Genomic DNA, 21,956 nt, shown 5'->3' with positions numbered 1-21,956 from the left:
TATGGATCCAAGTCAACATTAAAAATAAATGAGATAATACAGCACTTTTGATGTTTGCCTTTTTATTTTCCCAGCAGTACTCAAGTTGGTTCTCGGCTACGTTTACATAACAGATTTTAATGTCTTCAGCAGCTGGACACTCATCTGAGGAAGGAACATTGGAAAGGTGGTCAGTGCACAACTGCATTACAAATTTTATGTACGACCCTGTATTTTATTGTATTTATATATTTTTAACATTTTACTTAATAGCTAACCTAGTATTGTGGATAGATGATCTCAGTTGTTCTCCTGACTGAAGTTTAGTCCGTTTACAGCATCCTGCCATGAAATTGCATTGCATTACATTACAGTACCACTTTTGGGAAGGATGAAAATATTTTCAGGAAGGAAGTCAGTCTGCAAGGAGAACTGCCTGAACTTCTCCTGCACGTCAGCACTGAGGTCCACACTGCACCCTGTGAAAACATTAGGTGTTTCAGCTAGACGTTTTAATAATAATAATGGATTGGATTCATATAGCACTTTTCTAGGCACCCAAAGCGCTTCACAATACCACTATTCATTCACTCTCACATTCACACACTGGTGGAGGCAGCTACAGGTGTAGCCACAGCTGCCCTGGGGCAGACTGACAGAAGCGAGGCTGCCATATTGCGCCATCGGCCCCTCTGGCCAACACCCGTAGGCGGTAGGTGAAGTGTCTTGCCCAAGGACACAACGACCAGGACACAGAGAGCAGGGGGATCAAACCGGCAACCTTCCTCCCCTGAGCCACGGTCGCCCGAACCCTCTGCATGAAATTCGGCAACTTAATTTGTTCTTGTTGAGATGACATGATACAGTCTAGTGAGAGTGGTTAGTTGCCTGGACCCACGAAATTCACAAGATCACATTAGATGTCAAACTGCAGAAAATCACTGGAGTTTTAAGAGGCAGACAATTACACCCACATCATGTGTTTGCTATTTATTGTGGTTTAACCTGTCATGGATAAAAACGTACAAAAAATGCTGCATCAAGGCTTGTAATCATAGCTTTCATAGTTTTGTTAAGCCTGGATTGACAGCTTGGTGGCGTGTTGGTTAGTGCTGTTTCCTCACAGTAAGAAGGGTAAAACAGACAATATAAAACAGGCAGAAGTTTAACCAAAAACAGTTTAAAAAGGTGAGTTTTGAGTTGTTTTTTAAAAACAAAACTGAGTCCACAGTTCTTAATGTATGAGGGAGCGAGTTCCACACTCTCAGGCCACAGTGGCAAAAGCTCTGTCACCCTTAGTTCTCATCTTAGTCTGTTTTATAGCAAGTAAGCCCTGATCAGATGACTTCAGGGACCTGCTAGGGACATAGGGCTGTAGCAAATAACTGCAACATGAAAATTATTGTCAGATTTATAAAATGTGTACCAACCTGTTTTGTTCTTTCCTTGGTGCATGTTAATGAATCCAAATGAGTGAAAATCAGTGGGCACGTGTTCACCATCTGTAACCTGCACACTGTCACACACTATTTCTCCAAATAAAGAATCATGCTTACCTTATCATGGTAAGATGGGTGAGGATACTGTAAGAGAGCGTGGTTAAGAGAGGGAAAATGAATGAGTAAATAATAAGCTAGGCTTGGCTTCAAATAACATCGGTCTAAATATTGTTTTCCCTGAGACACGCTGGCTCAATTAAACTAGCAAATAAATAAAAAAGAAAAAAAAATCATTTCAATTCAATGTTATTTATATAGCACCAAATCAAAACAGCAGCTGCCTCAAGGTGCTTTATATTGTAAGGTAAAGACTGCACAACAATACTGGGAAAACAGAGAAAACTCCAACTATCATATGACCCCCTATGAGCAAGCACTTTGGCAAGAGTGGGAAGGAAAAACTCCCTTTTAACAGGAAGAAACCTCCAGCGTAACCAGGCTCATGGAGGGAAAACCATCTAACAGTCAAATGTTTGATCATTTCTGAGACAGTCCTACACTTGTACGGACAAATTCAGGTATGAAAGTATGAATGTTTTGTGTGTGAAATTCACTGTTCATGAACGAGGCACTTAGACTGTAAATATACAGCATTTTAATGTCACAGCTATTTGAGCTGAGGGTAACTCTATCAGATGGAAGCAAATACTATTTTTATAATGGGTCTATCTGATGATTATTTATTAATCTTTCAACAGTCCAATACTAGAAAACATTAAAACTATTACAAATACACAAAGAAAATGGTGATCACAGTTGTGGAGATAGAATCGTGTGAATGGGGGAAATTTTGGTTGTGTTGTTATGGATGTTCTTCAGTTTATTTCATATAAAGGATGAATAATGAAGAAAAACATTCTAGATTTTTGCATTTTTATTGTTAAAAACTGCTCAAGATGTTGCTCAGTCACATTTCCATAACAGATGGTGTAAGATCTTTATGCAGTGTCGGTGAGACGATCTTGCAGCAGATCAGTCAGGCAAAACACTCCTGCGGACACTCCTCTGTAGAAGGAAAAATGGAAAGTGTACGGTAATCAGTGCACATCAATTTGTATTTCAGGCTATTTTTATATAGAACTTCACCACCAATGTAAAAGTACCGGTTTTAGGAAGATGAACAATATTTTCAGGAAGGATGCCGGACTGCAAGCAGAGCTGGTTGAACTTCTCCTTCACCTCAGCGCTGAGGTCCAGACTACGTCCTGTGAAACCACGTGATGTAAATCTGCTGCAGTGGCTGCAACTTTACTTAACAGTTTACTGAACACAGCTAAATGCAACTTTACCATATAAGTTGTTTTCAACATAGGTTTCATTCCATCCGGTGTTGATGTAATGATTCAAGGAGTACTCGTCAGGCTTCTCATCGACCACACGAATTTCAGTCGCTACCCCCGTGACTGACAAAAAGGGAAACAGCAGAAGAAAAGATGTTGGAAAAAAAGTAATACTCAATGATGATGATGATGGAGCATTAACCGTGGTGGTTAAAATGTTTCCTGGCTTTGTGGGCGTACTCACAGGGAATGCTGTATGTGAATTTTCCAGGCACGTCAGTCTTGGATGCCACCACGTCTATTTTCCAACAGTTATCACTATGGGTGCAAAGACATAACATTAATCATCAGTGTAAATATTTTAATGCTATCCAAATGGTATTTGCTTTGTCTGTCCTCTCGCACTCACGTAGGAAATGAGTAAGACGCCTTAAAACCCCCATCTTCATTTGGCTCAAGCGTGACCGTGCCAGACTTTATACTGGCTTTGCGACAGACGAACCACTTGGAATTAGAGCACATTCCAGTCAAGTACCACTTACCTGCAATCTGTGGACACACAAATGGAAAGCATTGAGAATTATAGAGAAGCACAAGAGCTGTTTATTGTAACACTGTGTGCGTGTGTGTGTGTGTGTGTGTGTGCGCATTTGTAATACACTGATGTATATTAGCTTTATTCATGCTATATCTTGAGAAAACATTTGCAGAATTTTACATCAAAGATTGCAATGCTTATATTTTGTTGTTCACACTCTGTTTTATATTTATATAGTTTTTTTGTTTGTTTGTTTTTAAAGCAATGGACAAAATAAATATTATCACGCAAAATCCAGGGTGAAAAATAACCAATTAACTTAAATGGTGAAGTCATTATAGAAGTAAATTTTGCAAAGGTCAGCCTCCTGTAAAGACTGCTAAACTGTCTGGGGGGTGCCCTGCCTATCCTTGTTGGATAAGGTCCAGCACCCCTTCTTTCCATAAGACGGAGATATTTGTATGAAAACAGATGGGCGGTGAAATAAAAAATAAAAAGTATTATGGATGACTCTTACCGCCTGTAAATCAAAGTCCGCCTGAGGTAGGATTTCAGAAGCAGAAACCATGAGGGAGCACAGTACCACTCCCAGAAGGGCACGAAGTGAAGCCATAGCTGCTGAAGAGTGAAGAAATGATGATGATGGGTGAAGGAAACGGTTTCCAAGGCCTAATCCGTGGATCGACTTCCTTCGAGGCGTGGACGTCTATCAGCAGAGAATGTACCTTAGTCTGTAACACAGTCAAATATATTCTCAAGTAATATTCAAGCATGCCATTCAGCGTGTTAGTACGAGCTCGGGAGCAGCTTGGGAGAACAAGAAAACAGAGACTGCTTCAGATTGTCTTCCCAAAGTGACTCAACTTTATTCACAAGTACAACAGTTTATATAGAGGGTAAAATTCATGAGACAGCAGATTATCAGTTTAAACCAGTACAGACCAAGATAAGGCAGCGTCTTCCTGCCCTTGGGTGAAGAAGCATCCTTTGTGTAGTGTATCAGTTCAGCTACAATTGTGATTATCTCAGCGACATATTTTCAAGGCACAAAACAAAGAGTTCTTACATTAGTGAAATCTGAAACAAACCATTTGGCCTTCAACAGGCGTCTAAAAGATTAAGAAACTAATGTAGCTGAGGGAGTGATCTCTGTGGTATTTCAACCTTGTACCAGCCTGTGATTCTCACACATCAATTCTTGGGTCAAAGAGAAAAATAACTAAAACAAAGGGGCCTTATTGAATGACAGAGTTTTCCTGTATAATGTCACTATAAAACAATATCCAGTAAATGCTCCCATGGTACTAAAATACCTAACAATGGGGGAGTTCACAAATGAAGATCTGGAAGTTGCTGCCTGGTGACTCTTTATATAGAAGAGTGAGATTATCTCCCCACCAACCGGTTCACACAGTTTTTTTCTAAAGCTGACTGATTAGGAATCTCAAAGTTGGCTTTCCTTATAAGTAATACATGGTCTCAGTCAGACTGGACATGATCACTCCTACAGGAAGCAAAGTAAATGTACTATGATTTTATTTCACCTGTGAAATGATGAAAAACAGCAGAGTAGCTAACGCTAACAAAAGCGTGTTGAAATGTTTCATTTTCTGCTGTTTCATAGGTCAAAAGGGCGTTGAACCAAACTGAACCTGAACTGCTGCTACTGTTGTAGTGCAGCATCTGCTGTGTGGTTAATCATATAACATTTTGTACACAGCAGACAGAGGCTACTGGCACTTAAGTCCATCTGCTAGATAGCTTTTAAAATTGGTTAGGGAAGTGGCTTTGATAATACTGATACACGTTCTTTGCTACTGTGACAGGACAGGGATCCACCAGGGAATAGTTGTGAGGATAAAGAGCCTTCAGTTCTCTAAATATAAACTGGGTACTTGTAGGAAACTTTGGGAAGCGGCATTTTTCCTCATATCGTCTAAATTTAAGTTAGCTCAGGTACTTCTTACATACTTGCTCTACAGAAAGCCCAAATAAAGCCAAGGAGATATGTGAAAATAGGAATAGTAAAATATGCATCATAATCAGTTGTATGTGTCAACTATGTGGGCACCTCAGTCTTGTTGGCATGAAGAAAAGTTGTGTAATGTGTGCCATAAGAGCTGCAAAGGCATCATTTAAACAGTAGTCGTCTATTAGTCATAACGTATCTCCTGTTAAATAGTTAAATGTCCGTTCTCCATCTCTGTCCTCTCACAGCTCGGCGTATACCAACTCCAGGTCCCCACCAGCAGCTGTGGTAACAATGGCTGTGCCCATCAACACACTGAAGCTGAGAAGCCACCGGTTACTATTGGCGGCTCCAATAGGGTTACCTGTCAACTGTGGACACATGAAAGGACACCAGCAGAAGTTAAACAGAAACACAAGACAAGTTTACTGGAACATTTCCTATTGATAGCTTTATGGAAAAGTGTGTTTAAACAATTTTCTATTTTTTATTTTGTTTATGATTAGATTTATTGTGAAAGGAATTTCAAACTTTTACATTTAATTTGACCTTTCCCCTGTTTTTCATACAGAGTGAAGACGAATGGATGGTGCTTTCTTTGTTTGTTTAAAGATAATGAATATAACTCTAAAGACGTCTTAAACCACCCCTCGTTTCTATATATTTTGTTATATAAATGGAAATACAGTATACAAGACAAAAACTGAGCTTATATGATACTAAGGACCCTGTAAGTCAGTCCACCTTTATTATTCAGCACAGCCTTAAGTCTCTTAGTCAAGCTTTTTTGTATTTTCTGTAAAGAAGTATTCAGGAGCAGTTCTTTTCTTGGATGTTGGTTCCCTTTTATTCCATTCTCTGTTAAGACGTTTCAGTAATGTTGAGGTCTGTGGAGGCTAATCCATGACTGAAGTCCTGTGATGCTTCATACTGCATTAGCAGTTTGTTGTCATAGTGAAAAATGAAGCCACTGCCAATCAGACATTTGCATAGTGGATCAACTTCTGATGGTACTTTCCTGAATTCCATACCTATAATATGTTTGCACATGCTGATGAATATTTTCAACTGATTTTCCGTCCAGTTCCTGTGTAATGTGACATACGCCAGTCTTTCTCCCTGTGTCCCTTCCTTAAGAATAGAGCCATCCTTCCATTGAGACTGTTTCTGATGAGGCTTCATTGAGCAGTAGATGGATCCCTCAGCTCATCTAATCGTCCTATTTCTTAACACGTGACTTTCAGAAACTGTTAATCTGCAGTAGCTCGTTAACTCTTGCACTTCTTTTTTTTTTGTAATCTCTTAGTTTCCTCATTTTGTTAAGGTGGCACTGCACACCAAATCCAAAGTCAACATACTTTTATATAATGGAGTTGAACCTGTAACTGAGTTTGATTTAAACCAACCTAAGCGATTAAGTGAATGATGATGAGTAAAGGCGGAGGTCGTGGATGAAGACAGCTGTTGGCTTCTCATATATTGCAGAGTGAGGTTGTGTTTGCGCATTATTATAAAACCATGTTCACTATATATTTTAGCTGCAGACAATAACATTATTTGTTCTGCTGTGCTGATGTTATTCCACTTTTTATTCCAAGACCCTCAACACAAGCCTTGTAGTCCAACCATATACAGACAAATAAATGGTTGTGGTTGTAACAGCTCATGAACATGAATCATTCCACATTACTTTAAAAATCATTGTAAACTAAAATGGAATAAATGAGTGTTTATATATAGTTTTGTCTCAGCTGTTTACACACAGTGTTTCAGTTCTTATCAGAGAGTCCCACCGTCTCACATGTGATGAACCTTTAGCTCTGTTGTAAGCGTTTTGTTAGACCAGGTTTCCCTCATTTAAAAAATAATCTCTCATTAGAAATGGATATGATGTCTAAGACATAGAAATGCTTATTATGGGTTCACTTGATGCCATTGAAAAGAGAGATGCACATAGGTAACGCGCAGGCCATCCGAGGTTTATCTTCTCACCTCGAGTTTGCGACACTCTCAGATAAGGGCGTGCACGTTTCTGCGTGATCTTCTAAATTAGAAAAAACATTTCACAAAACAGAAGCTGACCATCACAAAACACTCATCACAAACCAAAAATGGCTCCACTGAGTGTCAAATTATCACCAGAATTTACTGATAATCTAAAGACTCACAGAACTAATTTTGTCTCATTTTGTCTTAGTTTGAGACATAAGTGCATGATTATAATACTGTGTAGTTAGATGAGACAGAACTGATGGTTCCTCTTAATTATCCTCTTCATTTTTCCTGAGCCTCAGTAGTGGTAGCTACCATGGATAGAAAAACAATGACTCATCTTAAATCTACCCAACCACAGTGTTAGGTGTGGCTGTGTGCAGGCAGGAATAGGACCCAAGGTGCAGACTCCGGAGACGGACGTGAACTCAAAAAGGCTTTAATTAGGTACTCAAAAATATAACATAACTGAAAAAACTCAAAACAAACTTAAACTGGAGAAATGACAGAACACACAGCTAAGAAAACAGTAGATCGCGACACAGACACTAAGAAACACAGGGCTTAAATACACAGAGGGAGCAATCAGGAAATGAGTAACAGAAGGGAAACACAGCTGGGGCAAATCAGAACTGACGAGACCAAAGAAGCGTAAACTGCACACACTGAGAAAAGACGGAGACCTACAAAGTAAAACAGGAAACACATAACACAGACTGAACAAAGACACAGACTCACATGCAGGCACTACAAAGGGAACAGAGACGTGGGACCAGGGCAGACACAAACACTGACTGAACACGGGGATATAGGAACTTAAGATACACATAGACGCGAACTAGACAAGGGGATGCAGGTGATAGAGGAGACAGAGCAACTAAAGAAGACAGAGACCTAAGCCATAAGACAGAACTCAAAGAAACCAAAAACTAGACAGTATAAATAATATCATAAACTCAAAAACCCTGGGTCGACGACCCAGGCATCCTAACACACAGACTGCAAATCTAAACAAACAAACATACGGTGAAAGAAAACAGGGACTTTAACCGGGGAAGTACACACTCAGACACTGTTGACTTAATGGTATTCCTTATCTGCAGCTGGACTTTCGTCTGAATTACACTGAAACTGGCAATTTCACTTAGTTTTACTGTTTATTAAGCTATTAGGCTGCTTTGTGGCTCACTTAATACTAAACTAAGATACTTTCAGTGTGAATCATTTGCATGAAGCAGGATTTAAAGTGGCCTGCAGAACTTTACAGTCTCTGTCTCAAAACATGCTAACAGGTCTTTGTTTTTTTTTGTTTTTCCAATTTTCACTGGTTTGATGTAATAAAAGAAATTTTAAAGAAGCAGACAATTTTTGTTATTTTAGTTAGTATTTTAGTTTAGTATTTTATAATTTCATAAATCATGGTATGGATCCAAGTCAACATTAAAAATAAATGAGATAATACAGCACTTTTGATGTTTGCCTTTTTATTTTCCCAGCAGTACTCAAGTTGGTTCTCGGCTACGTTTACATAACAGATTTTAATGTCTTCAGCAGCTGGACACTCATCTGAGGAAGGAACATTGGAAAGGTGGTCAGTGCACAACTGCATTACAAATTTTATGTACGACCCTGTATTTTATTGTATTTATATATTTTTAACATTTTACTTAATAGCTAACCTAGTATTGTGGATAGATGATCTCAGTTGTTCTCCTGACTGAAGTTTAGTCCGTTTACAGCATCCTGCCATGAAATTGCATTGCATTACATTACAGTACCACTGGGAAGGATGAAAATATTTTCAGGAAGGAAGTCAGTCTGCAAGGAGAACTGCCTGAACTTCTCCTGCACGTCAGCACTGAGGTCCACACTGCACCCTGTGAAAACATTAGGTGTTTCAGCTAGACGTTTTAATAATAATAATGGATTGGATTCATATAGCACTTTTCTAGGCACCCAAAGCGCTTCACAATACCACTATTCATTCACTCTCACATTCACACACTGGTGGAGGCAGCTACAGGTGTAGCCACAGCTGCCCTGGGGCAGACTGACAGAAGCGAGGCTGCCATATTGCGCCATCGGCCCCTCTGGCCAACACCCGTAGGCGGTAGGTGAAGTGTCTTGCCCAAGGACACAACGACCAGGACACAGAGAGCAGGGGGATCAAACCGGCAACCTTCCTCCCCTGAGCCACGGTCGCCCGAACCCTCTGCATGAAATTCGGCAACTTAATTTGTTCTTGTTGAGATGACATGATACAGTCTAGTGAGAGTGGTTAGTTGCCTGGACCCACGAAATTCACAAGATCACATTAGATGTCAAACTGCAGAAAATCACTGGAGTTTTAAGAGGCAGACAATTACACCCACATCATGTGTTTGCTATTTATTGTGGTTTAACCTGTCATGGATAAAAACGTACAAAAAATGCTGCATCAAGGCTTGTAATCATAGCTTTCATAGTTTTGTTAAGCCTGGATTGACAGCTTGGTGGCGTGTTGGTTAGTGCTGTTTCCTCACAGCAAGAAGGGTAAAACAGACAATATAAAACAGGCAGAAGTTTAACCAAAAACAGTTTAAAAAGGTGAGTTTTGAGTTGTTTTTTAAAAACAAAACTGAGTCCACAGTTCTTAATGTATGAGGGAGCGAGTTCCACACTCTCAGGCCACAGTGGCAAAAGCTCTGTCACCCTTAGTTCTCATCTTAGTCTGTTTTATAGCAAGTAAGCCCTGATCAGATGACTTCAGGGACCTGCTAGGGACATAGGGCTGTAGCAAATAACTGCAACATGAAAATTATTGTCAGATTTATAAAATGTGTACCAACCTGTTTTGTTCTTTCCTTGGTGCATGTTAATGAATCCAAATGAGTGAAAATCAGTGGGCACGTGTTCACCATCTGTAACCTGCACACTGTCACACACTATTTCTCCAAATAAAGAATCATGCTTACCTTATCATGGTAAGATGGGTGAGGATACTGTAAGAGAGCGTGGTTAAGAGAGGGAAAATGAATGAGTAAATAATAAGCTAGGCTTGGCTTCAAATAACATCGGTCTAAATATTGTTTTCCCTGAGACACGCTGGCTCAATTAAACTAGCAAATAAATAAAAAAGAAAAAAAAATCATTTCAATTCAATGTTATTTATATAGCACCAAATCAAAACAGCAGCTGCCTCAAGGTGCTTTATATTGTAAGGTAAAGACTGCACAACAATACTGGGAAAACAGAGAAAACTCCAACTATCATATGACCCCCTATGAGCAAGCACTTTGGCAAGAGTGGGAAGGAAAAACTCCCTTTTAACAGGAAGAAACCTCCAGCGTAACCAGGCTCATGGAGGGAAAACCATCTAACAGTCAAATGTTTGATCATTTCTGAGACAGTCCTACACTTGTACGGACAAATTCAGGTATGAAAGTATGAATGTTTTGTGTGTGAAATTCACTGTTCATGAACGAGGCACTTAGACTGTAAATATACAGCATTTTAATGTCACAGCTATTTGAGCTGAGGGTAACTCTATCAGATGGAAGCAAATACTATTTTTATAATGGGTCTATCTGATGATTATTTATTAATCTTTCAACAGTCCAATACTAGAAAACATTAAAACTATTACAAATACACAAAGAAAATGGTGATCACAGTTGTGGAGATAGAATCGTGTGAATGGGGGAAATTTTGGTTGTGTTGTTATGGATGTTCTTCAGTTTATTTCATATAAAGGATGAATAATGAAGAAAAACATTCTAGATTTTTGCATTTTTATTGTTAAAAACTGCTCAAGATGTTGCTCAGTCACATTTCCATAACAGATGGTGTAAGATCTTTATGCAGTGTCGGTGAGACGATCTTGCAGCAGATCAGTCAGGCAAAACACTCCTGCGGACACTCCTCTGTAGAAGGAAAAATGGAAAGTGTACGGTAATCAGTGCACATCAATTTGTATTTCAGGCTATTTTTATATAGAACTTCACCACCAATGTAAAAGTACCGGTTTTAGGAAGATGAACAATATTTTCAGGAAGGATGCCGGACTGCAAGCAGAGCTGGTTGAACTTCTCCTTCACCTCAGCGCTGAGGTCCAGACTACGTCCTGTGAAACCACGTGATGTAAATCTGCTGCAGTGGCTGCAACTTTACTTAACAGTTTACTGAACACAGCTAAATGCAACTTTACCATATAAGTTGTTTTCAACATAGGTTTCATTCCATCCGGTGTTGATGTAATGATTCAAGGAGTACTCGTCAGGCTTCTCATCGACCACACGAATTTCAGTCGCTACCCCCGTGACTGACAAAAAGGGAAACAGCAGAAGAAAAGATGTTGGAAAAAAAGTAATACTCAATGATGATGATGATGGAGCATTAACCGTGGTGGTTAAAATGTTTCCTGGCTTTGTGGGCGTACTCACAGGGAATGCTGTATGTGAATTTTCCAGGCACGTCAGTCTTGGATGCCACCATGTCTATTTTCCAACAGTTATCACTATGGGTGCAAAGACATAACATTAATCATCAGTGTAAATATTTTAATGCTATCCAAATGGTATTTGCTTTGTCTGTCCTCTCGCACTCACGTAGGAAATGAGTAAGACGCCTTAAAACCCCCATCTTCATTTGGCTCAAGCGTGACCGTGCCAGACTTTATACTGGCTTTGCGACAGACGAACCACTTGGAATTAGAGCACATTCCAGTCAAGTACCACTTACCTGCAATCTGTGGACACACAAATGGAAAGCATTGAGAATTATAGAGAAGCACAAGAGCTGTTTATTGTAACACTGTGTGCGTGTGTGTGTGTGTGTGTGTGTGCGCATTTGTAATACACTGATGTATATTAGCTTTATTCATGCTATATCTTGAGAAAACATTTGCAGAATTTTACATCAAAGATTGCAATGCTTATATTTTGTTGTTCACACTCTGTTTTATATTTATATAGTTTTTTTGTTTGTTTGTTTTTAAAGCAATGGACAAAATAAATATTATCACGCAAAATCCAGGGTGAAAAATAACCAATTAACTTAAATGGTGAAGTCATTATAGAAGTAAATTTTGCAAAGGTCAGCCTCCTGTAAAGACTGCTAAACTGTCTGGGGGGTGCCCTGCCTATCCTTGTTGGATAAGGTCCAGCACCCCTTCTTTCCATAAGACGGAGATATTTGTATGAAAACAGATGGGCGGTGAAATAAAAAATAAAAAGTATTATGGATGACTCTTACCGCCTGTAAATCAAAGTCCGCCTGAGGTAGGATTTCAGAAGCAGAAACCATGAGGGAGCACAGTACCACTCCCAGAAGGGCACGAAGTGAAGCCATAGCTGCTGAAGAGTGAAGAAATGATGATGATGGGTGAAGGAAACGGTTTCCAAGGCCTAATCCGTGGATCGACTTCCTTCGAGGCGTGGACGTCTATCAGCAGAGAATGTACCTTAGTCTGTAACACAGTCAAATATATTCTCAAGTAATATTCAAGCATGCCATTCAGCGTGTTAGTACGAGCTCGGGAGCAGCTTGGGAGAACAAGAAAACAGAGACTGCTTCAGATTGTCTTCCCAAAGTGACTCAACTTTATTCACAAGTACAACAGTTTATATAGAGGGTAAAATTCATGAGACAGCAGATTATCAGTTTAAACCAGTACAGACCAAGATAAGGCAGCGTCTTCCTGCCCTTGGGTGAAGAAGCATCCTTTGTGTAGTGTATCAGTTCAGCTACAATTGTGATTATCTCAGCGACATATTTTCAAGGCACAAAACAAAGAGTTCTTACATTAGTGAAATCTGAAACAAACCATTTGGCCTTCAACAGGCGTCTAAAAGATTAAGAAACTAATGTAGCTGAGGGAGTGATCTCTGTGGTATTTCAACCTTGTACCAGCCTGTGATTCTCACACATCAATTCTTGGGTCAAAGAGAAAAACACTGAAACAAAGGGGCCTTATTGAATGACAGAGTTTTCCTGTATAATGTCACTATAAAACAATATCCAGTAAATGCTCCCATGGTACTAAAATACCTAACAATGGGGGAGTTCACAAATGAAGATCTGGAAGTTGCTGCCTGGTGACTCTTTATATAGAAGAGTGAGATTATCTCCCCACCAACCGGTTCACACAGTTTTTTTCTAAAGCTGACTGATTAGGAATCTCAAAGTTGGCTTTCCTTATAAGTAATACATGGTCTCAGTCAGACTGGACATGATCACTCCTACAGGAAGCAAAGTAAATGTACTATGATTTTATTTCACCTGTGAAATGATGAAAAACAGCAGAGTAGCTAACGCTAACAAAAGCATGTTGAAATGTTTCATTTTCTGCTGTTTCATAGGTCAAAAGGGCGTTGAACCAAACTGAACCTGAACTGCTGCTACTGTTGTAGTGCAGCATCTGCTGTGTGGTTAATCATATAACATTTTGTACACAGCAGACAGAGGCTACTGGCACTTAAGTCCATCTGCTAGATAGCTTTTAAAATTGGTTAGGGAAGTGGCTTTGATAATACTGATACACGTTCTTTGCTACTGTGACAGGACAGGGATCCACCAGGGAATAGTTGTGAGGATAAAGAGCCTTCAGTTCTCTAAATATAAACTGGGTACTTGTAGGAAACTTTGGGAAGCGGCATTTTTCCTCATATCGTCTAAATTTAAGTTAGCTCAGGTACTTCTTACATACTTGCTCTACAGAAAGCCCAAATAAAGCCAAGGAGATATGTGAAAATAGGAATAGTAAAATATGCATCATAATCAGTTGTATGTGTCAACTATGTGGGCACCTCAGTCTTGTTGGCATGAAGAAAAGTTGTGTAATGTGTGCCATAAGAGCTGCAAAGGCATCATTTAAACAGTAGTCGTCTATTAGTCATAACGTATCTCCTGTTAAATAGTTAAATGTCCGTTCTCCATCTCTGTCCTCTCACAGCTCGGCGTATACCAACTCCAGGTCCCCACCAGCAGCTGTGGTAACAATGGCTGTGCCCATCAACACACTGAAGCTGAGAAGCCACCGGTTACTATTGGCGGCTCCAATAGGGTTACCTGTCAACTGTGGACACATGAAAGGACACCAGCAGAAGTTAAACAGAAACACAAGACAAGACAAGTTTACTGGAACATTTCCTATTGATAGCTTTATGGAAAAGTGTGTTTAAACAATTTTCTATTTTTTATTTTGTTTATGATTAGATTTATTGTGAAAGGAATTTCAAACTTTTACATTTAATTTGACCTTTCCCCTGTTTTTCATACAGAGTGAAGACGAATGGATGGTGCTTTCTTTGTTTGTTTAAAGATAATGAATATAACTCTAAAGACGTCTTAAACCACCCCTCGTTTCCAGAGATGGGCAGTAATGGGCTGTAATCTGATTACTTTTTTCAAGTAACGAGTAAAGTAAGGGATTACTATTGCAAAATCGGTAATTAGATTACCGTTACTTTCCCGTAGGAACGCTGCGTTACTGCGTTACTAAAACCGTGATTTTTTTTGCGAGAATGTCTCATGACAGTGACGTAAGCAAGTGCGACGTTGGTGACAACAGCTGTGTGCAGATCAACAATGGATAATATATCGAGTGCAGGAGAGCGTATGAGCGTGCAGCGTTTAAAGCGTGGAAGTACTGACCTTACTTTGAGTTTGATTCCATAAAAAGTGACAAAAACATTAGCGTCCATCGTGCGTGGGAAGAAAACTTCTTTTTACAGCGAAAAAAACCCCTAAACTTCCGAGCAAGCACCGAGTAGCTACGACGTGATGGGAAACTCACAGAGACGCTCGCGCGGATTCTTCAACTGACCGCAGCACACCTACACCAGGGTAACCCTCCGCCTACCCTGCTCCTGCTTTACAGGTGAAAATAGAGCAAAAGGACCGCTGAGTCTTTGACTTTATTTATTTTCTGCTGTGTTTTACTTGCATCTGTTTGAAAGAGTGAGTGAAAACACAAAAAATATTTTATTTTATGTGCTGGAATGTGTAGAAAATAGGTTTAAATGTTAAACTAATTTATTCAAGTCAGAGAATGTTGCATATAATTAAATGTTTTGCTTGATGCATAAAGTTAAAAGATTAAAACTGATAAAACAAGTTAAAAAAAAGACTTTTCCATTTGATTACATTTTGTATGATGGATTATGTAGAAAAAGTAGAATTGGGCTGAAAGATCTATCACTTTATCACCTCTTCAGGTTGTAAATCGTGTTTTTAAAAAGTAACTAAGTAACTAAGTAACTAGCACGGTGGCACGGTGGTTAGCACTGTTGCCGCACAGCAAGAAGGTCCTGAGTTCAATTCCACCATCAGGCCGGGGTCTTTCTGTGTGGAGTTTGCATGTTCTCCCCGTGTTTGCGTGGGTTCCCTCCGGGTACTCCGGCTTCCTCCCACCATCCAAAGACATGCAGCTTGTGGGGATAGGTTAATTGGATAATCCAAATTGCCACTAGGTGTGAATGTGCGAGTGAATGGTTGTTTGTCCCTGTGTGTTGGCCCTGCGACAGACTGGCGACCTGTCCAGGGTGTACCCCGCCTCTCGCCCTATGACAGCTGGGATAGGCTCCAGCGCCCCCCGCGACCCTGAAAAGGATAAGCGGAAGTGAATGGATGGATGGATTATGTAGAAAAAGTAGAATTGGGCTGAAAGATCTATCACTTTATCACCTCTTCAGGTTGTAAATCGTGTTTTTAAAAAGTAACTAAGTAACTAAGTAACTAAGTAATTAATTACTTTTGAAAATAAGTAATCAGTAAAGTAACGGGATTACTTTTTGGGGGGAGTAATCAGTAATTAGTTACTGATTACTTTTTTCAAGTAACTTGACCAACACTGCTCGTTTCTATATATTTTGTTATATAAATGGAAATACAGTATACAAGACAAAAACTGAGCTTATATGATACTAAGGACCCTGTAAGTCAGTCCACCTTTATTATTCAGCACAGCCTTAAGTCTCTTAGTCAAGCTTTTTTGTATTTTCTGTAAAGAAGTATTCAGGAGCAGTTCTTTTCTTGGATGTTGGTTCCCTTTTATTCCATTCTCTGTTAAGACGTTTCAGTAATGTTGAGGTCTGGGGAGGCTAATCCATGACTGAAGTCCTGTGATGCTTCATACTGCATTAGCAGTTTGTTGTCATAGTGAAAAATGAAGCCACTGCCAATCAGACATTTGCATAGTGGATCAACTTCTGATGGTACTTTCCTGAATTCCATACCTATAATATGTTTGCACATGCTGATGAATATTTTCAACTGATTTTCCGTCCAGTTCCTGTGTAATGTGACATACGCCAGTCTTTCTCCCTGTGTCCCTTCCTTAAGAATAGAGCCATCCTTCCATTGAGACTGTTTCTGATGAGGCTTCATTGAGCAGTAGATGGATCCCTCAGCTCATCTAATCGTCCTATTTCTTAACACGTGACTTTCAGAAACTGTTAATCTGCAGTAGCTCGTTAACTCTTGCACTTCTTTTTTTTTTGTAATCTCTTAGTTTCCTCATTTTGTTAAGGTGGCACTGCACACCAAATCCAAAGTCAACATACTTTTATATAATGGAGTTGAACCTGTAACTGAGTTTGATTTAAACCAACCTAAGCGATTAAGTGAATGATGATGAGTAAAGGCGGAGGTCGTGGATGAAGACAGCTGTTGGCTTCTCATATATTGCAGAGTGAGGTTGTGTTTGCGCATTATTATAAAACCATGTTCACTATATATTTTAGCTGCAGACAATAACATTATTTGTTCTGCTGTGCTGATGTTATTCCACTTTTTATTCCAAGACCCTCAACACAAGCCTTGTAGTCCAACCATATACAGACAAATAAATGGTTGTGGTTGTAACAGCTCATGAACATGAATCATTCCACATTACTTTAAAAATCATTGTAAACTAAAATGGAATAAATGAGTGTTTATATATAGTTTTGTCTCAGCTGTTTACACACAGTGTTTCAGTTCTTATCAGAGAGTCCCACCGTCTCACATGTGATGAACCTTTAGCTCTGTTGTAAGCGTTTTGTTAGACCAGGTTTCCCTCATTTAAAAAATAATCTCTCATTAGAAATGGATATGATGTCTAAGACATAGAAATGCTTATTATGGGTTCACTTGATGCCATTGAAAAGAGAGATGCACATAGGTAACGCGCAGGCCATCCGAGGTTTATCTTCTCACCTCGAGTTTGCGACACTCTCAGATAAGGGCGTGCACGTTTCTGCGTGATCTTCTAAATTAGAAAAAACATTTCACAAAACAGAAGCTGACCATCACAAAACACTCATCACAAACCAAAAATGGCTCCACTGAGTGTCAAATTATCACCAGAATTTACTGATAATCTAAAGACTCACAGAACTAATTTTGTCTCATTTTGTCTTAGTTTGAGACATAAGTGCATGATTATAATACTGTGTAGTTAGATGAGACAGAACTGATGGTTCCTCTTAATTATCCTCTTCATTTTTCCTGAGCCTCAGTAGTGGTAGCTACCATGGATAGAAAAACAATGACTCATCTTAAATCTACCCAACCACAGTGTTAGGTGTGGCTGTGTGCAGGCAGGAATAGGACCCAAGGTGCAGACTCCGGAGACGGACGTGAACTCAAAAAGGCTTTAATTAGGTACTCAAAAATATAACATAACTGGAAAAACTCAAAACAAACTTAAACTGGAGAAATGACAGAACACACAGCTAAGAAAACAGTAGATCGCGACACAGACACTAAGAAACACAGGGCTTAAATACACAGAGGGAGCAATCAGGAAATGAGTAACAGAAGGGAAACACAGCTGGGGCAAATCAGAACTGACGAGACCAAAGAAGCGTAAACTGCACACACTGAGAAAAGACGGAGACCTACAAAGTAAAACAGGAAACACATAACACAGACTGAACAAAGACACAGACTCACATGCAGGCACTACAAAGGGAACAGAGACGTGGGACCAGGGCAGACACAAACACTGACTGAACACGGGGATATAGGAACTTAAGATACACATAGACGCGAACTAGACAAGGGGATGCAGGTGATAGAGGAGACAGAGCAACTAAAGAAGACAGAGACCTAAGCCATAAGACAGAACTCAAAGAAACCAAAAACTAGAAAATATAAATAATATCATACACTCAAAAACCCTGGGTCGACGACCCAGGCATCCTAACACACAGACTGCAAATCTAAACAAACAAACATACGGTGAAAGAAAACAGGGACTTTAACCGGGGAAGTACACACTCAGACACTGTTGACTTAATGGTATTCCTTATCTGCAGCTGGACTTTCGTCTGAATTACACTGAAACTGGCAATTTCACTTAGTTTTACTGTTTTTTAAGCTATTAGGCTGCTTTGTGGCTCACTTAATACTAAACTAAGATACTTTCAGTGTGAATCATTTGCATGAAGCAGGATTTAAAGTGGCCTGCAGAACTTTACAGTCTCTGTCTCAAAACATGCTAACAGGTCTTTGTTTTTTTTTGTTTTTCCAATTTTCACTGGTTTGATGTAATAAAAGAAATTTTAAAGAAGCAGACAATTTTTGTTATTTTAGTTAGTATTTTAGTTTAGTATTTTATAATTTCATAAATCATGGTATGGATCCAAGTCAACATTAAAAATAAATGAGATAATACAGCACTTTTGATGTTTGCCTTTTTATTTTCCCAGCAGTACTCAAGTTGGTTCTCGGCTACGTTTACATAACAGATTTTAATGTCTTCAGCAGCTGGACACTCATCTGAGGAAGGAACATTGGAAAGGTGGTCAGTGCACAACTGCATTACAAATTTTATGTACGACCCTGTATTTTATTGTATTTATATATTTTTAACATTTTACTTAATAGCTAACCTAGTATTGTGGATAGATGATCTCAGTTGTTCTCCTGACTGAAGTTTAGTCCGTTTACAGCATCCTGCCATGAAATTGCATTGCATTACATTACAGTACCACTTTTGGGAAGGATGAAAATATTTTCAGGAAGGAAGTCAGTCTGCAAGGAGAACTGCCTGAACTTCTCCTGCACGTCAGCACTGAGGTCCACACTGCACCCTGTGAAAACATTAGGTGTTTCAGCTAGACGTTTTAATAATAATAATGGATTGGATTCATATAGCACTTTTCTAGGCACCCAAAGCGCTTCACAATACCACTATTCATTCACTCTCACATTCACACACTGGTGGAGGCAGCTACAGGTGTAGCCACAGCTGCCCTGGGGCAGACTGACAGAAGCGAGGCTGCCATATTGCGCCATCGGCCCCTCTGGCCAACACCCGTAGGCGGTAGGTGAAGTGTCTTGCCCAAGGACACAACGACCAGGACACAGAGAGCAGGGGGATCAAACCGGCAACCTTCCTCCCCTGAGCCACGGTCGCCCGAACCCTTAAAAAAAAGGATTCGTCAGAGTGTGAAATTATGCCTAAATACTGTTACTGTCTAGTTTGTTAGCAGATAGGTTTCATTCCCCTTGGTGTTGATGGAGTAAGTCAGGGTGTATTCATCATACTTCACATCAACAATGAGCAACTCGCTCAAATGTCCAAAGCCTGACAAAAGAATATAACTGAAATAATGAAAATTCTAAAAGGTGAAACTATTAATATCTTTCTCCCAGTGTGGGCGCACCCACTCTGACTTATGTGTCTCAACTTTCCAGGCACGTCGGTCTTATTGGCCACTTTTTCCATTTTCCGACATGTGCCATTATAGCTGAAAAGACATCATTGAAACCTGATTAATCTTCATTTTAAATTATTTATTTATATTTATATTTATTTATATGTAAAAGACTACAAGTTTAACTTCACATAATTATATGTTAATTGTTACCCTGTTAAAATGCTGTAGCTGGCATTTGTAACCAGTTCTGTTTAGAAACTCGTGGGTTTGCAGTGTGCTATGGGTCACTATTCATTTGAAATGGGAAGTGCTGTTCAGTTTTGTGATGGCTGCTGAAGGTGGCTGCTGTAAAGGCCTAGCAGAGCATCTCAAGGGAGGAAACACAGCATTTGGTAGTGATGTGACGTTCTGTATCGAGGCTTCGAAGCGATGCGCGTTTCGAGGCTTGCTTCATTTATGGGAGGAGCTGAAAATGATGACGTCCGAAGCCTCGCTGCCCGGCTGTACCACGTGACTGGTTCATGAAGTGGTTCGAACTTAGCCGCGAGATATGACAGCGATATAAACCCTCAGACTTCATTCAAAATGTGAGTGTTTGATGGAGAGTTGCGGTTAGTGAGAGTTTGGAGGTTTATGAGAGTGAGGAGAGAAAGTCAGGAGAGAATGGAGCCAGCTAAGAAGAGGAGGATGTCCTCCCCTGTGTGGGAACATTTTGATTTTATTCCTCCCAACAAGGTATGGAAATTTCTACAGAAGATGTATTTTCATAATACTGATGGTGCAATACAATTTATGTTGAGCTGTCTTGACTTTTGTACAAGGTGAAGTGTTTGCTCTGTGCCAGGGAGCTGGGATATAACAACAACACCTCATCCATGCTTAGGCACTACAGAGCTTTGCATGAGAATAAGGGGAACACCGATTGTGGAGCAAGACCAGGTGAGCCATCAAATGCCATCATAATACAGCATGCAGTAATGTTACTAAATGAAACAATATTATACAGCTGTAATAAGTTACGTGTGTGATATTTATATTTGTGCTTTGTCTTTATTGTCTTTCCTCAGGAGAACAATCTCAAATAGATGAAGACCTGGTTAGCATGGTGATTGAGGACTCCCAGCCATTTAGCATTGTGGAGGACAAAGGATTCAAAAGATTTGTTAAATCATTAAATCCTAGCTATGTTCTCCCCACTAAAAAGGTCATAAAAGCAGTGAAAATTTAGTTTTTACAGAATAAAATGTGAACAGGCAGGACTGAGGCTCAAAGCCTCAGTGTGTAGCTGTCCATACCTCAACGTCACAAAAGCACAACCACTGTCCACACCCCAACCACACCTCACCTCACAGTAAATGATCATTTCCATTTTAAGCATTTCCAAATGATCATTTTCCATACATATACACAGTATACTGCATCACTACAATATACATGTGTTACACACTCCTTTTGTTGTTGACATTTACAGGCTGTGTGCAAAATGCCACACTCTTCAAATTCATGCCAACTAATATTTTTACGTCCAGTAGGTGTCCTGCTAGAGCAAATGAAGCTTCAAGAAGCTTTGCGCTGGGGTGAAGCAATTGGATGAAAAGCTTCAGTGCTTCATGAAGCTTCATCTGCCCATCACTAGCATTTGGCACTGTCCATGAATTCTGTGCTTCAGAATTTCACCCAAGCAATATAATCAGTTGTTAAAAAGGGCACATTATGTGCAAAATTGCTGTAATTAATAATTAGTTAATGAATATAGTCAGGGGCGATTCTAGGATCAGAGCTTTGGGGGTGCTGAGCACCAGGAGAGCTGCCCAGTCAGGCAGGGTAAACTTTACTCGTCACAATGAGACTTCTTCCCCGTCTCTGTCAGTCCCTGCGTCCTTAAATGTCTCCAGTTGTCCCGGGTTCCCTCTGACTGTCTCCTTGGTGCATTTAAACCCCTGTCCCTCCCTGTCCTCGTCGTCTGTTGTCTTCATCTCCGTTATCAGTCATCATAATTTTACCATCTCTGTGCAAGTCTGCAAATTTCTTTATTAAATCATAAGATTCTTAAATTCATCAAGTCTCAAAACA

At 39.7% G+C, this 21,956-nt stretch overlaps 2 protein-coding genes across 2 annotated transcripts; both read right to left on the bottom strand.

The window, feature by feature from the left end:
* Positions 1 to 2,334: 2,334 nt before the first annotated feature.
* LOC309703442 (lipocalin-like) lies at positions 2,335 to 4,598 on the bottom strand. The gene is made up of 6 exons (XM_082528249.1): positions 3,814 to 4,598; positions 3,168 to 3,307; positions 3,003 to 3,076; positions 2,768 to 2,881; positions 2,582 to 2,683; positions 2,335 to 2,483 (listed from the first exon to the last, which is right to left on the bottom strand). Exons 1-6 carry the CDS (start codon positions 3,907 to 3,909, stop codon positions 2,455 to 2,457), a joined length of 555 nt encoding a protein of 184 aa, XP_082384375.1. The 5' UTR covers positions 3,910 to 4,598; the 3' UTR covers positions 2,335 to 2,454.
* Positions 4,599 to 11,010: 6,412 nt separating this feature from the next.
* Positions 11,011 to 13,242, bottom strand: LOC309703766 (lipocalin-like). Its single transcript, XM_082528659.1, has 6 exons — positions 12,490 to 13,242; positions 11,844 to 11,983; positions 11,679 to 11,752; positions 11,444 to 11,557; positions 11,258 to 11,359; positions 11,011 to 11,159 (listed from the first exon to the last, which is right to left on the bottom strand). The coding sequence occupies exons 1-6, from the start codon at positions 12,583 to 12,585 to the stop codon at positions 11,131 to 11,133; spliced, it is 555 nt and encodes a 184-aa protein (XP_082384785.1). The 5' UTR covers positions 12,586 to 13,242; the 3' UTR covers positions 11,011 to 11,130.
* Between the last annotated feature and the right edge of the window lie 8,714 nt (positions 13,243 to 21,956).

The sequence above is a fragment of the Aulonocara stuartgranti genome, assembly GCF_965226115.1.
Source record: "Aulonocara stuartgranti genome assembly, chromosome: 3".
NCBI lineage: Eukaryota > Metazoa > Chordata > Actinopteri > Cichliformes > Cichlidae > Aulonocara > Aulonocara stuartgranti.
The sequence above is the reverse complement of the archived record's forward strand: the minus strand, read 5'-3'. Positions and strand labels throughout refer to the sequence as shown.

Excerpts from the sequence above, each read along its gene's own strand:
- LOC309703442 (XM_082528249.1), bottom strand. The coding sequence starts at position 3,909 with ATGGCTTCACTTCGTGCCCTTCTGGGAGTGGTACTGTGCTCCCTCATG. Across the intron at positions 3,308-3,813 it reads CGGACTTTGATTTACAGGCG|ATTGCAGGTAAGTGGTACTT; the intron begins GTAAGAGTCATC and ends GTGTGTCCACAG. Across the intron at positions 2,684-2,767 it reads TGTTGAAAACAACTTATATG|GACGTAGTCTGGACCTCAGC; the intron begins GTAAAGTTGCAT and ends GTGGTTTCACAG.
- LOC309703766 (XM_082528659.1), bottom strand. The coding sequence starts at position 12,585 with ATGGCTTCACTTCGTGCCCTTCTGGGAGTGGTACTGTGCTCCCTCATG. Across the intron at positions 11,984-12,489 it reads CGGACTTTGATTTACAGGCG|ATTGCAGGTAAGTGGTACTT; the intron begins GTAAGAGTCATC and ends GTGTGTCCACAG. Across the intron at positions 11,160-11,257 it reads TGTTCATCTTCCTAAAACCG|AGGAGTGTCCGCAGGAGTGT; the intron begins GTACTTTTACAT and ends TTCCTTCTACAG.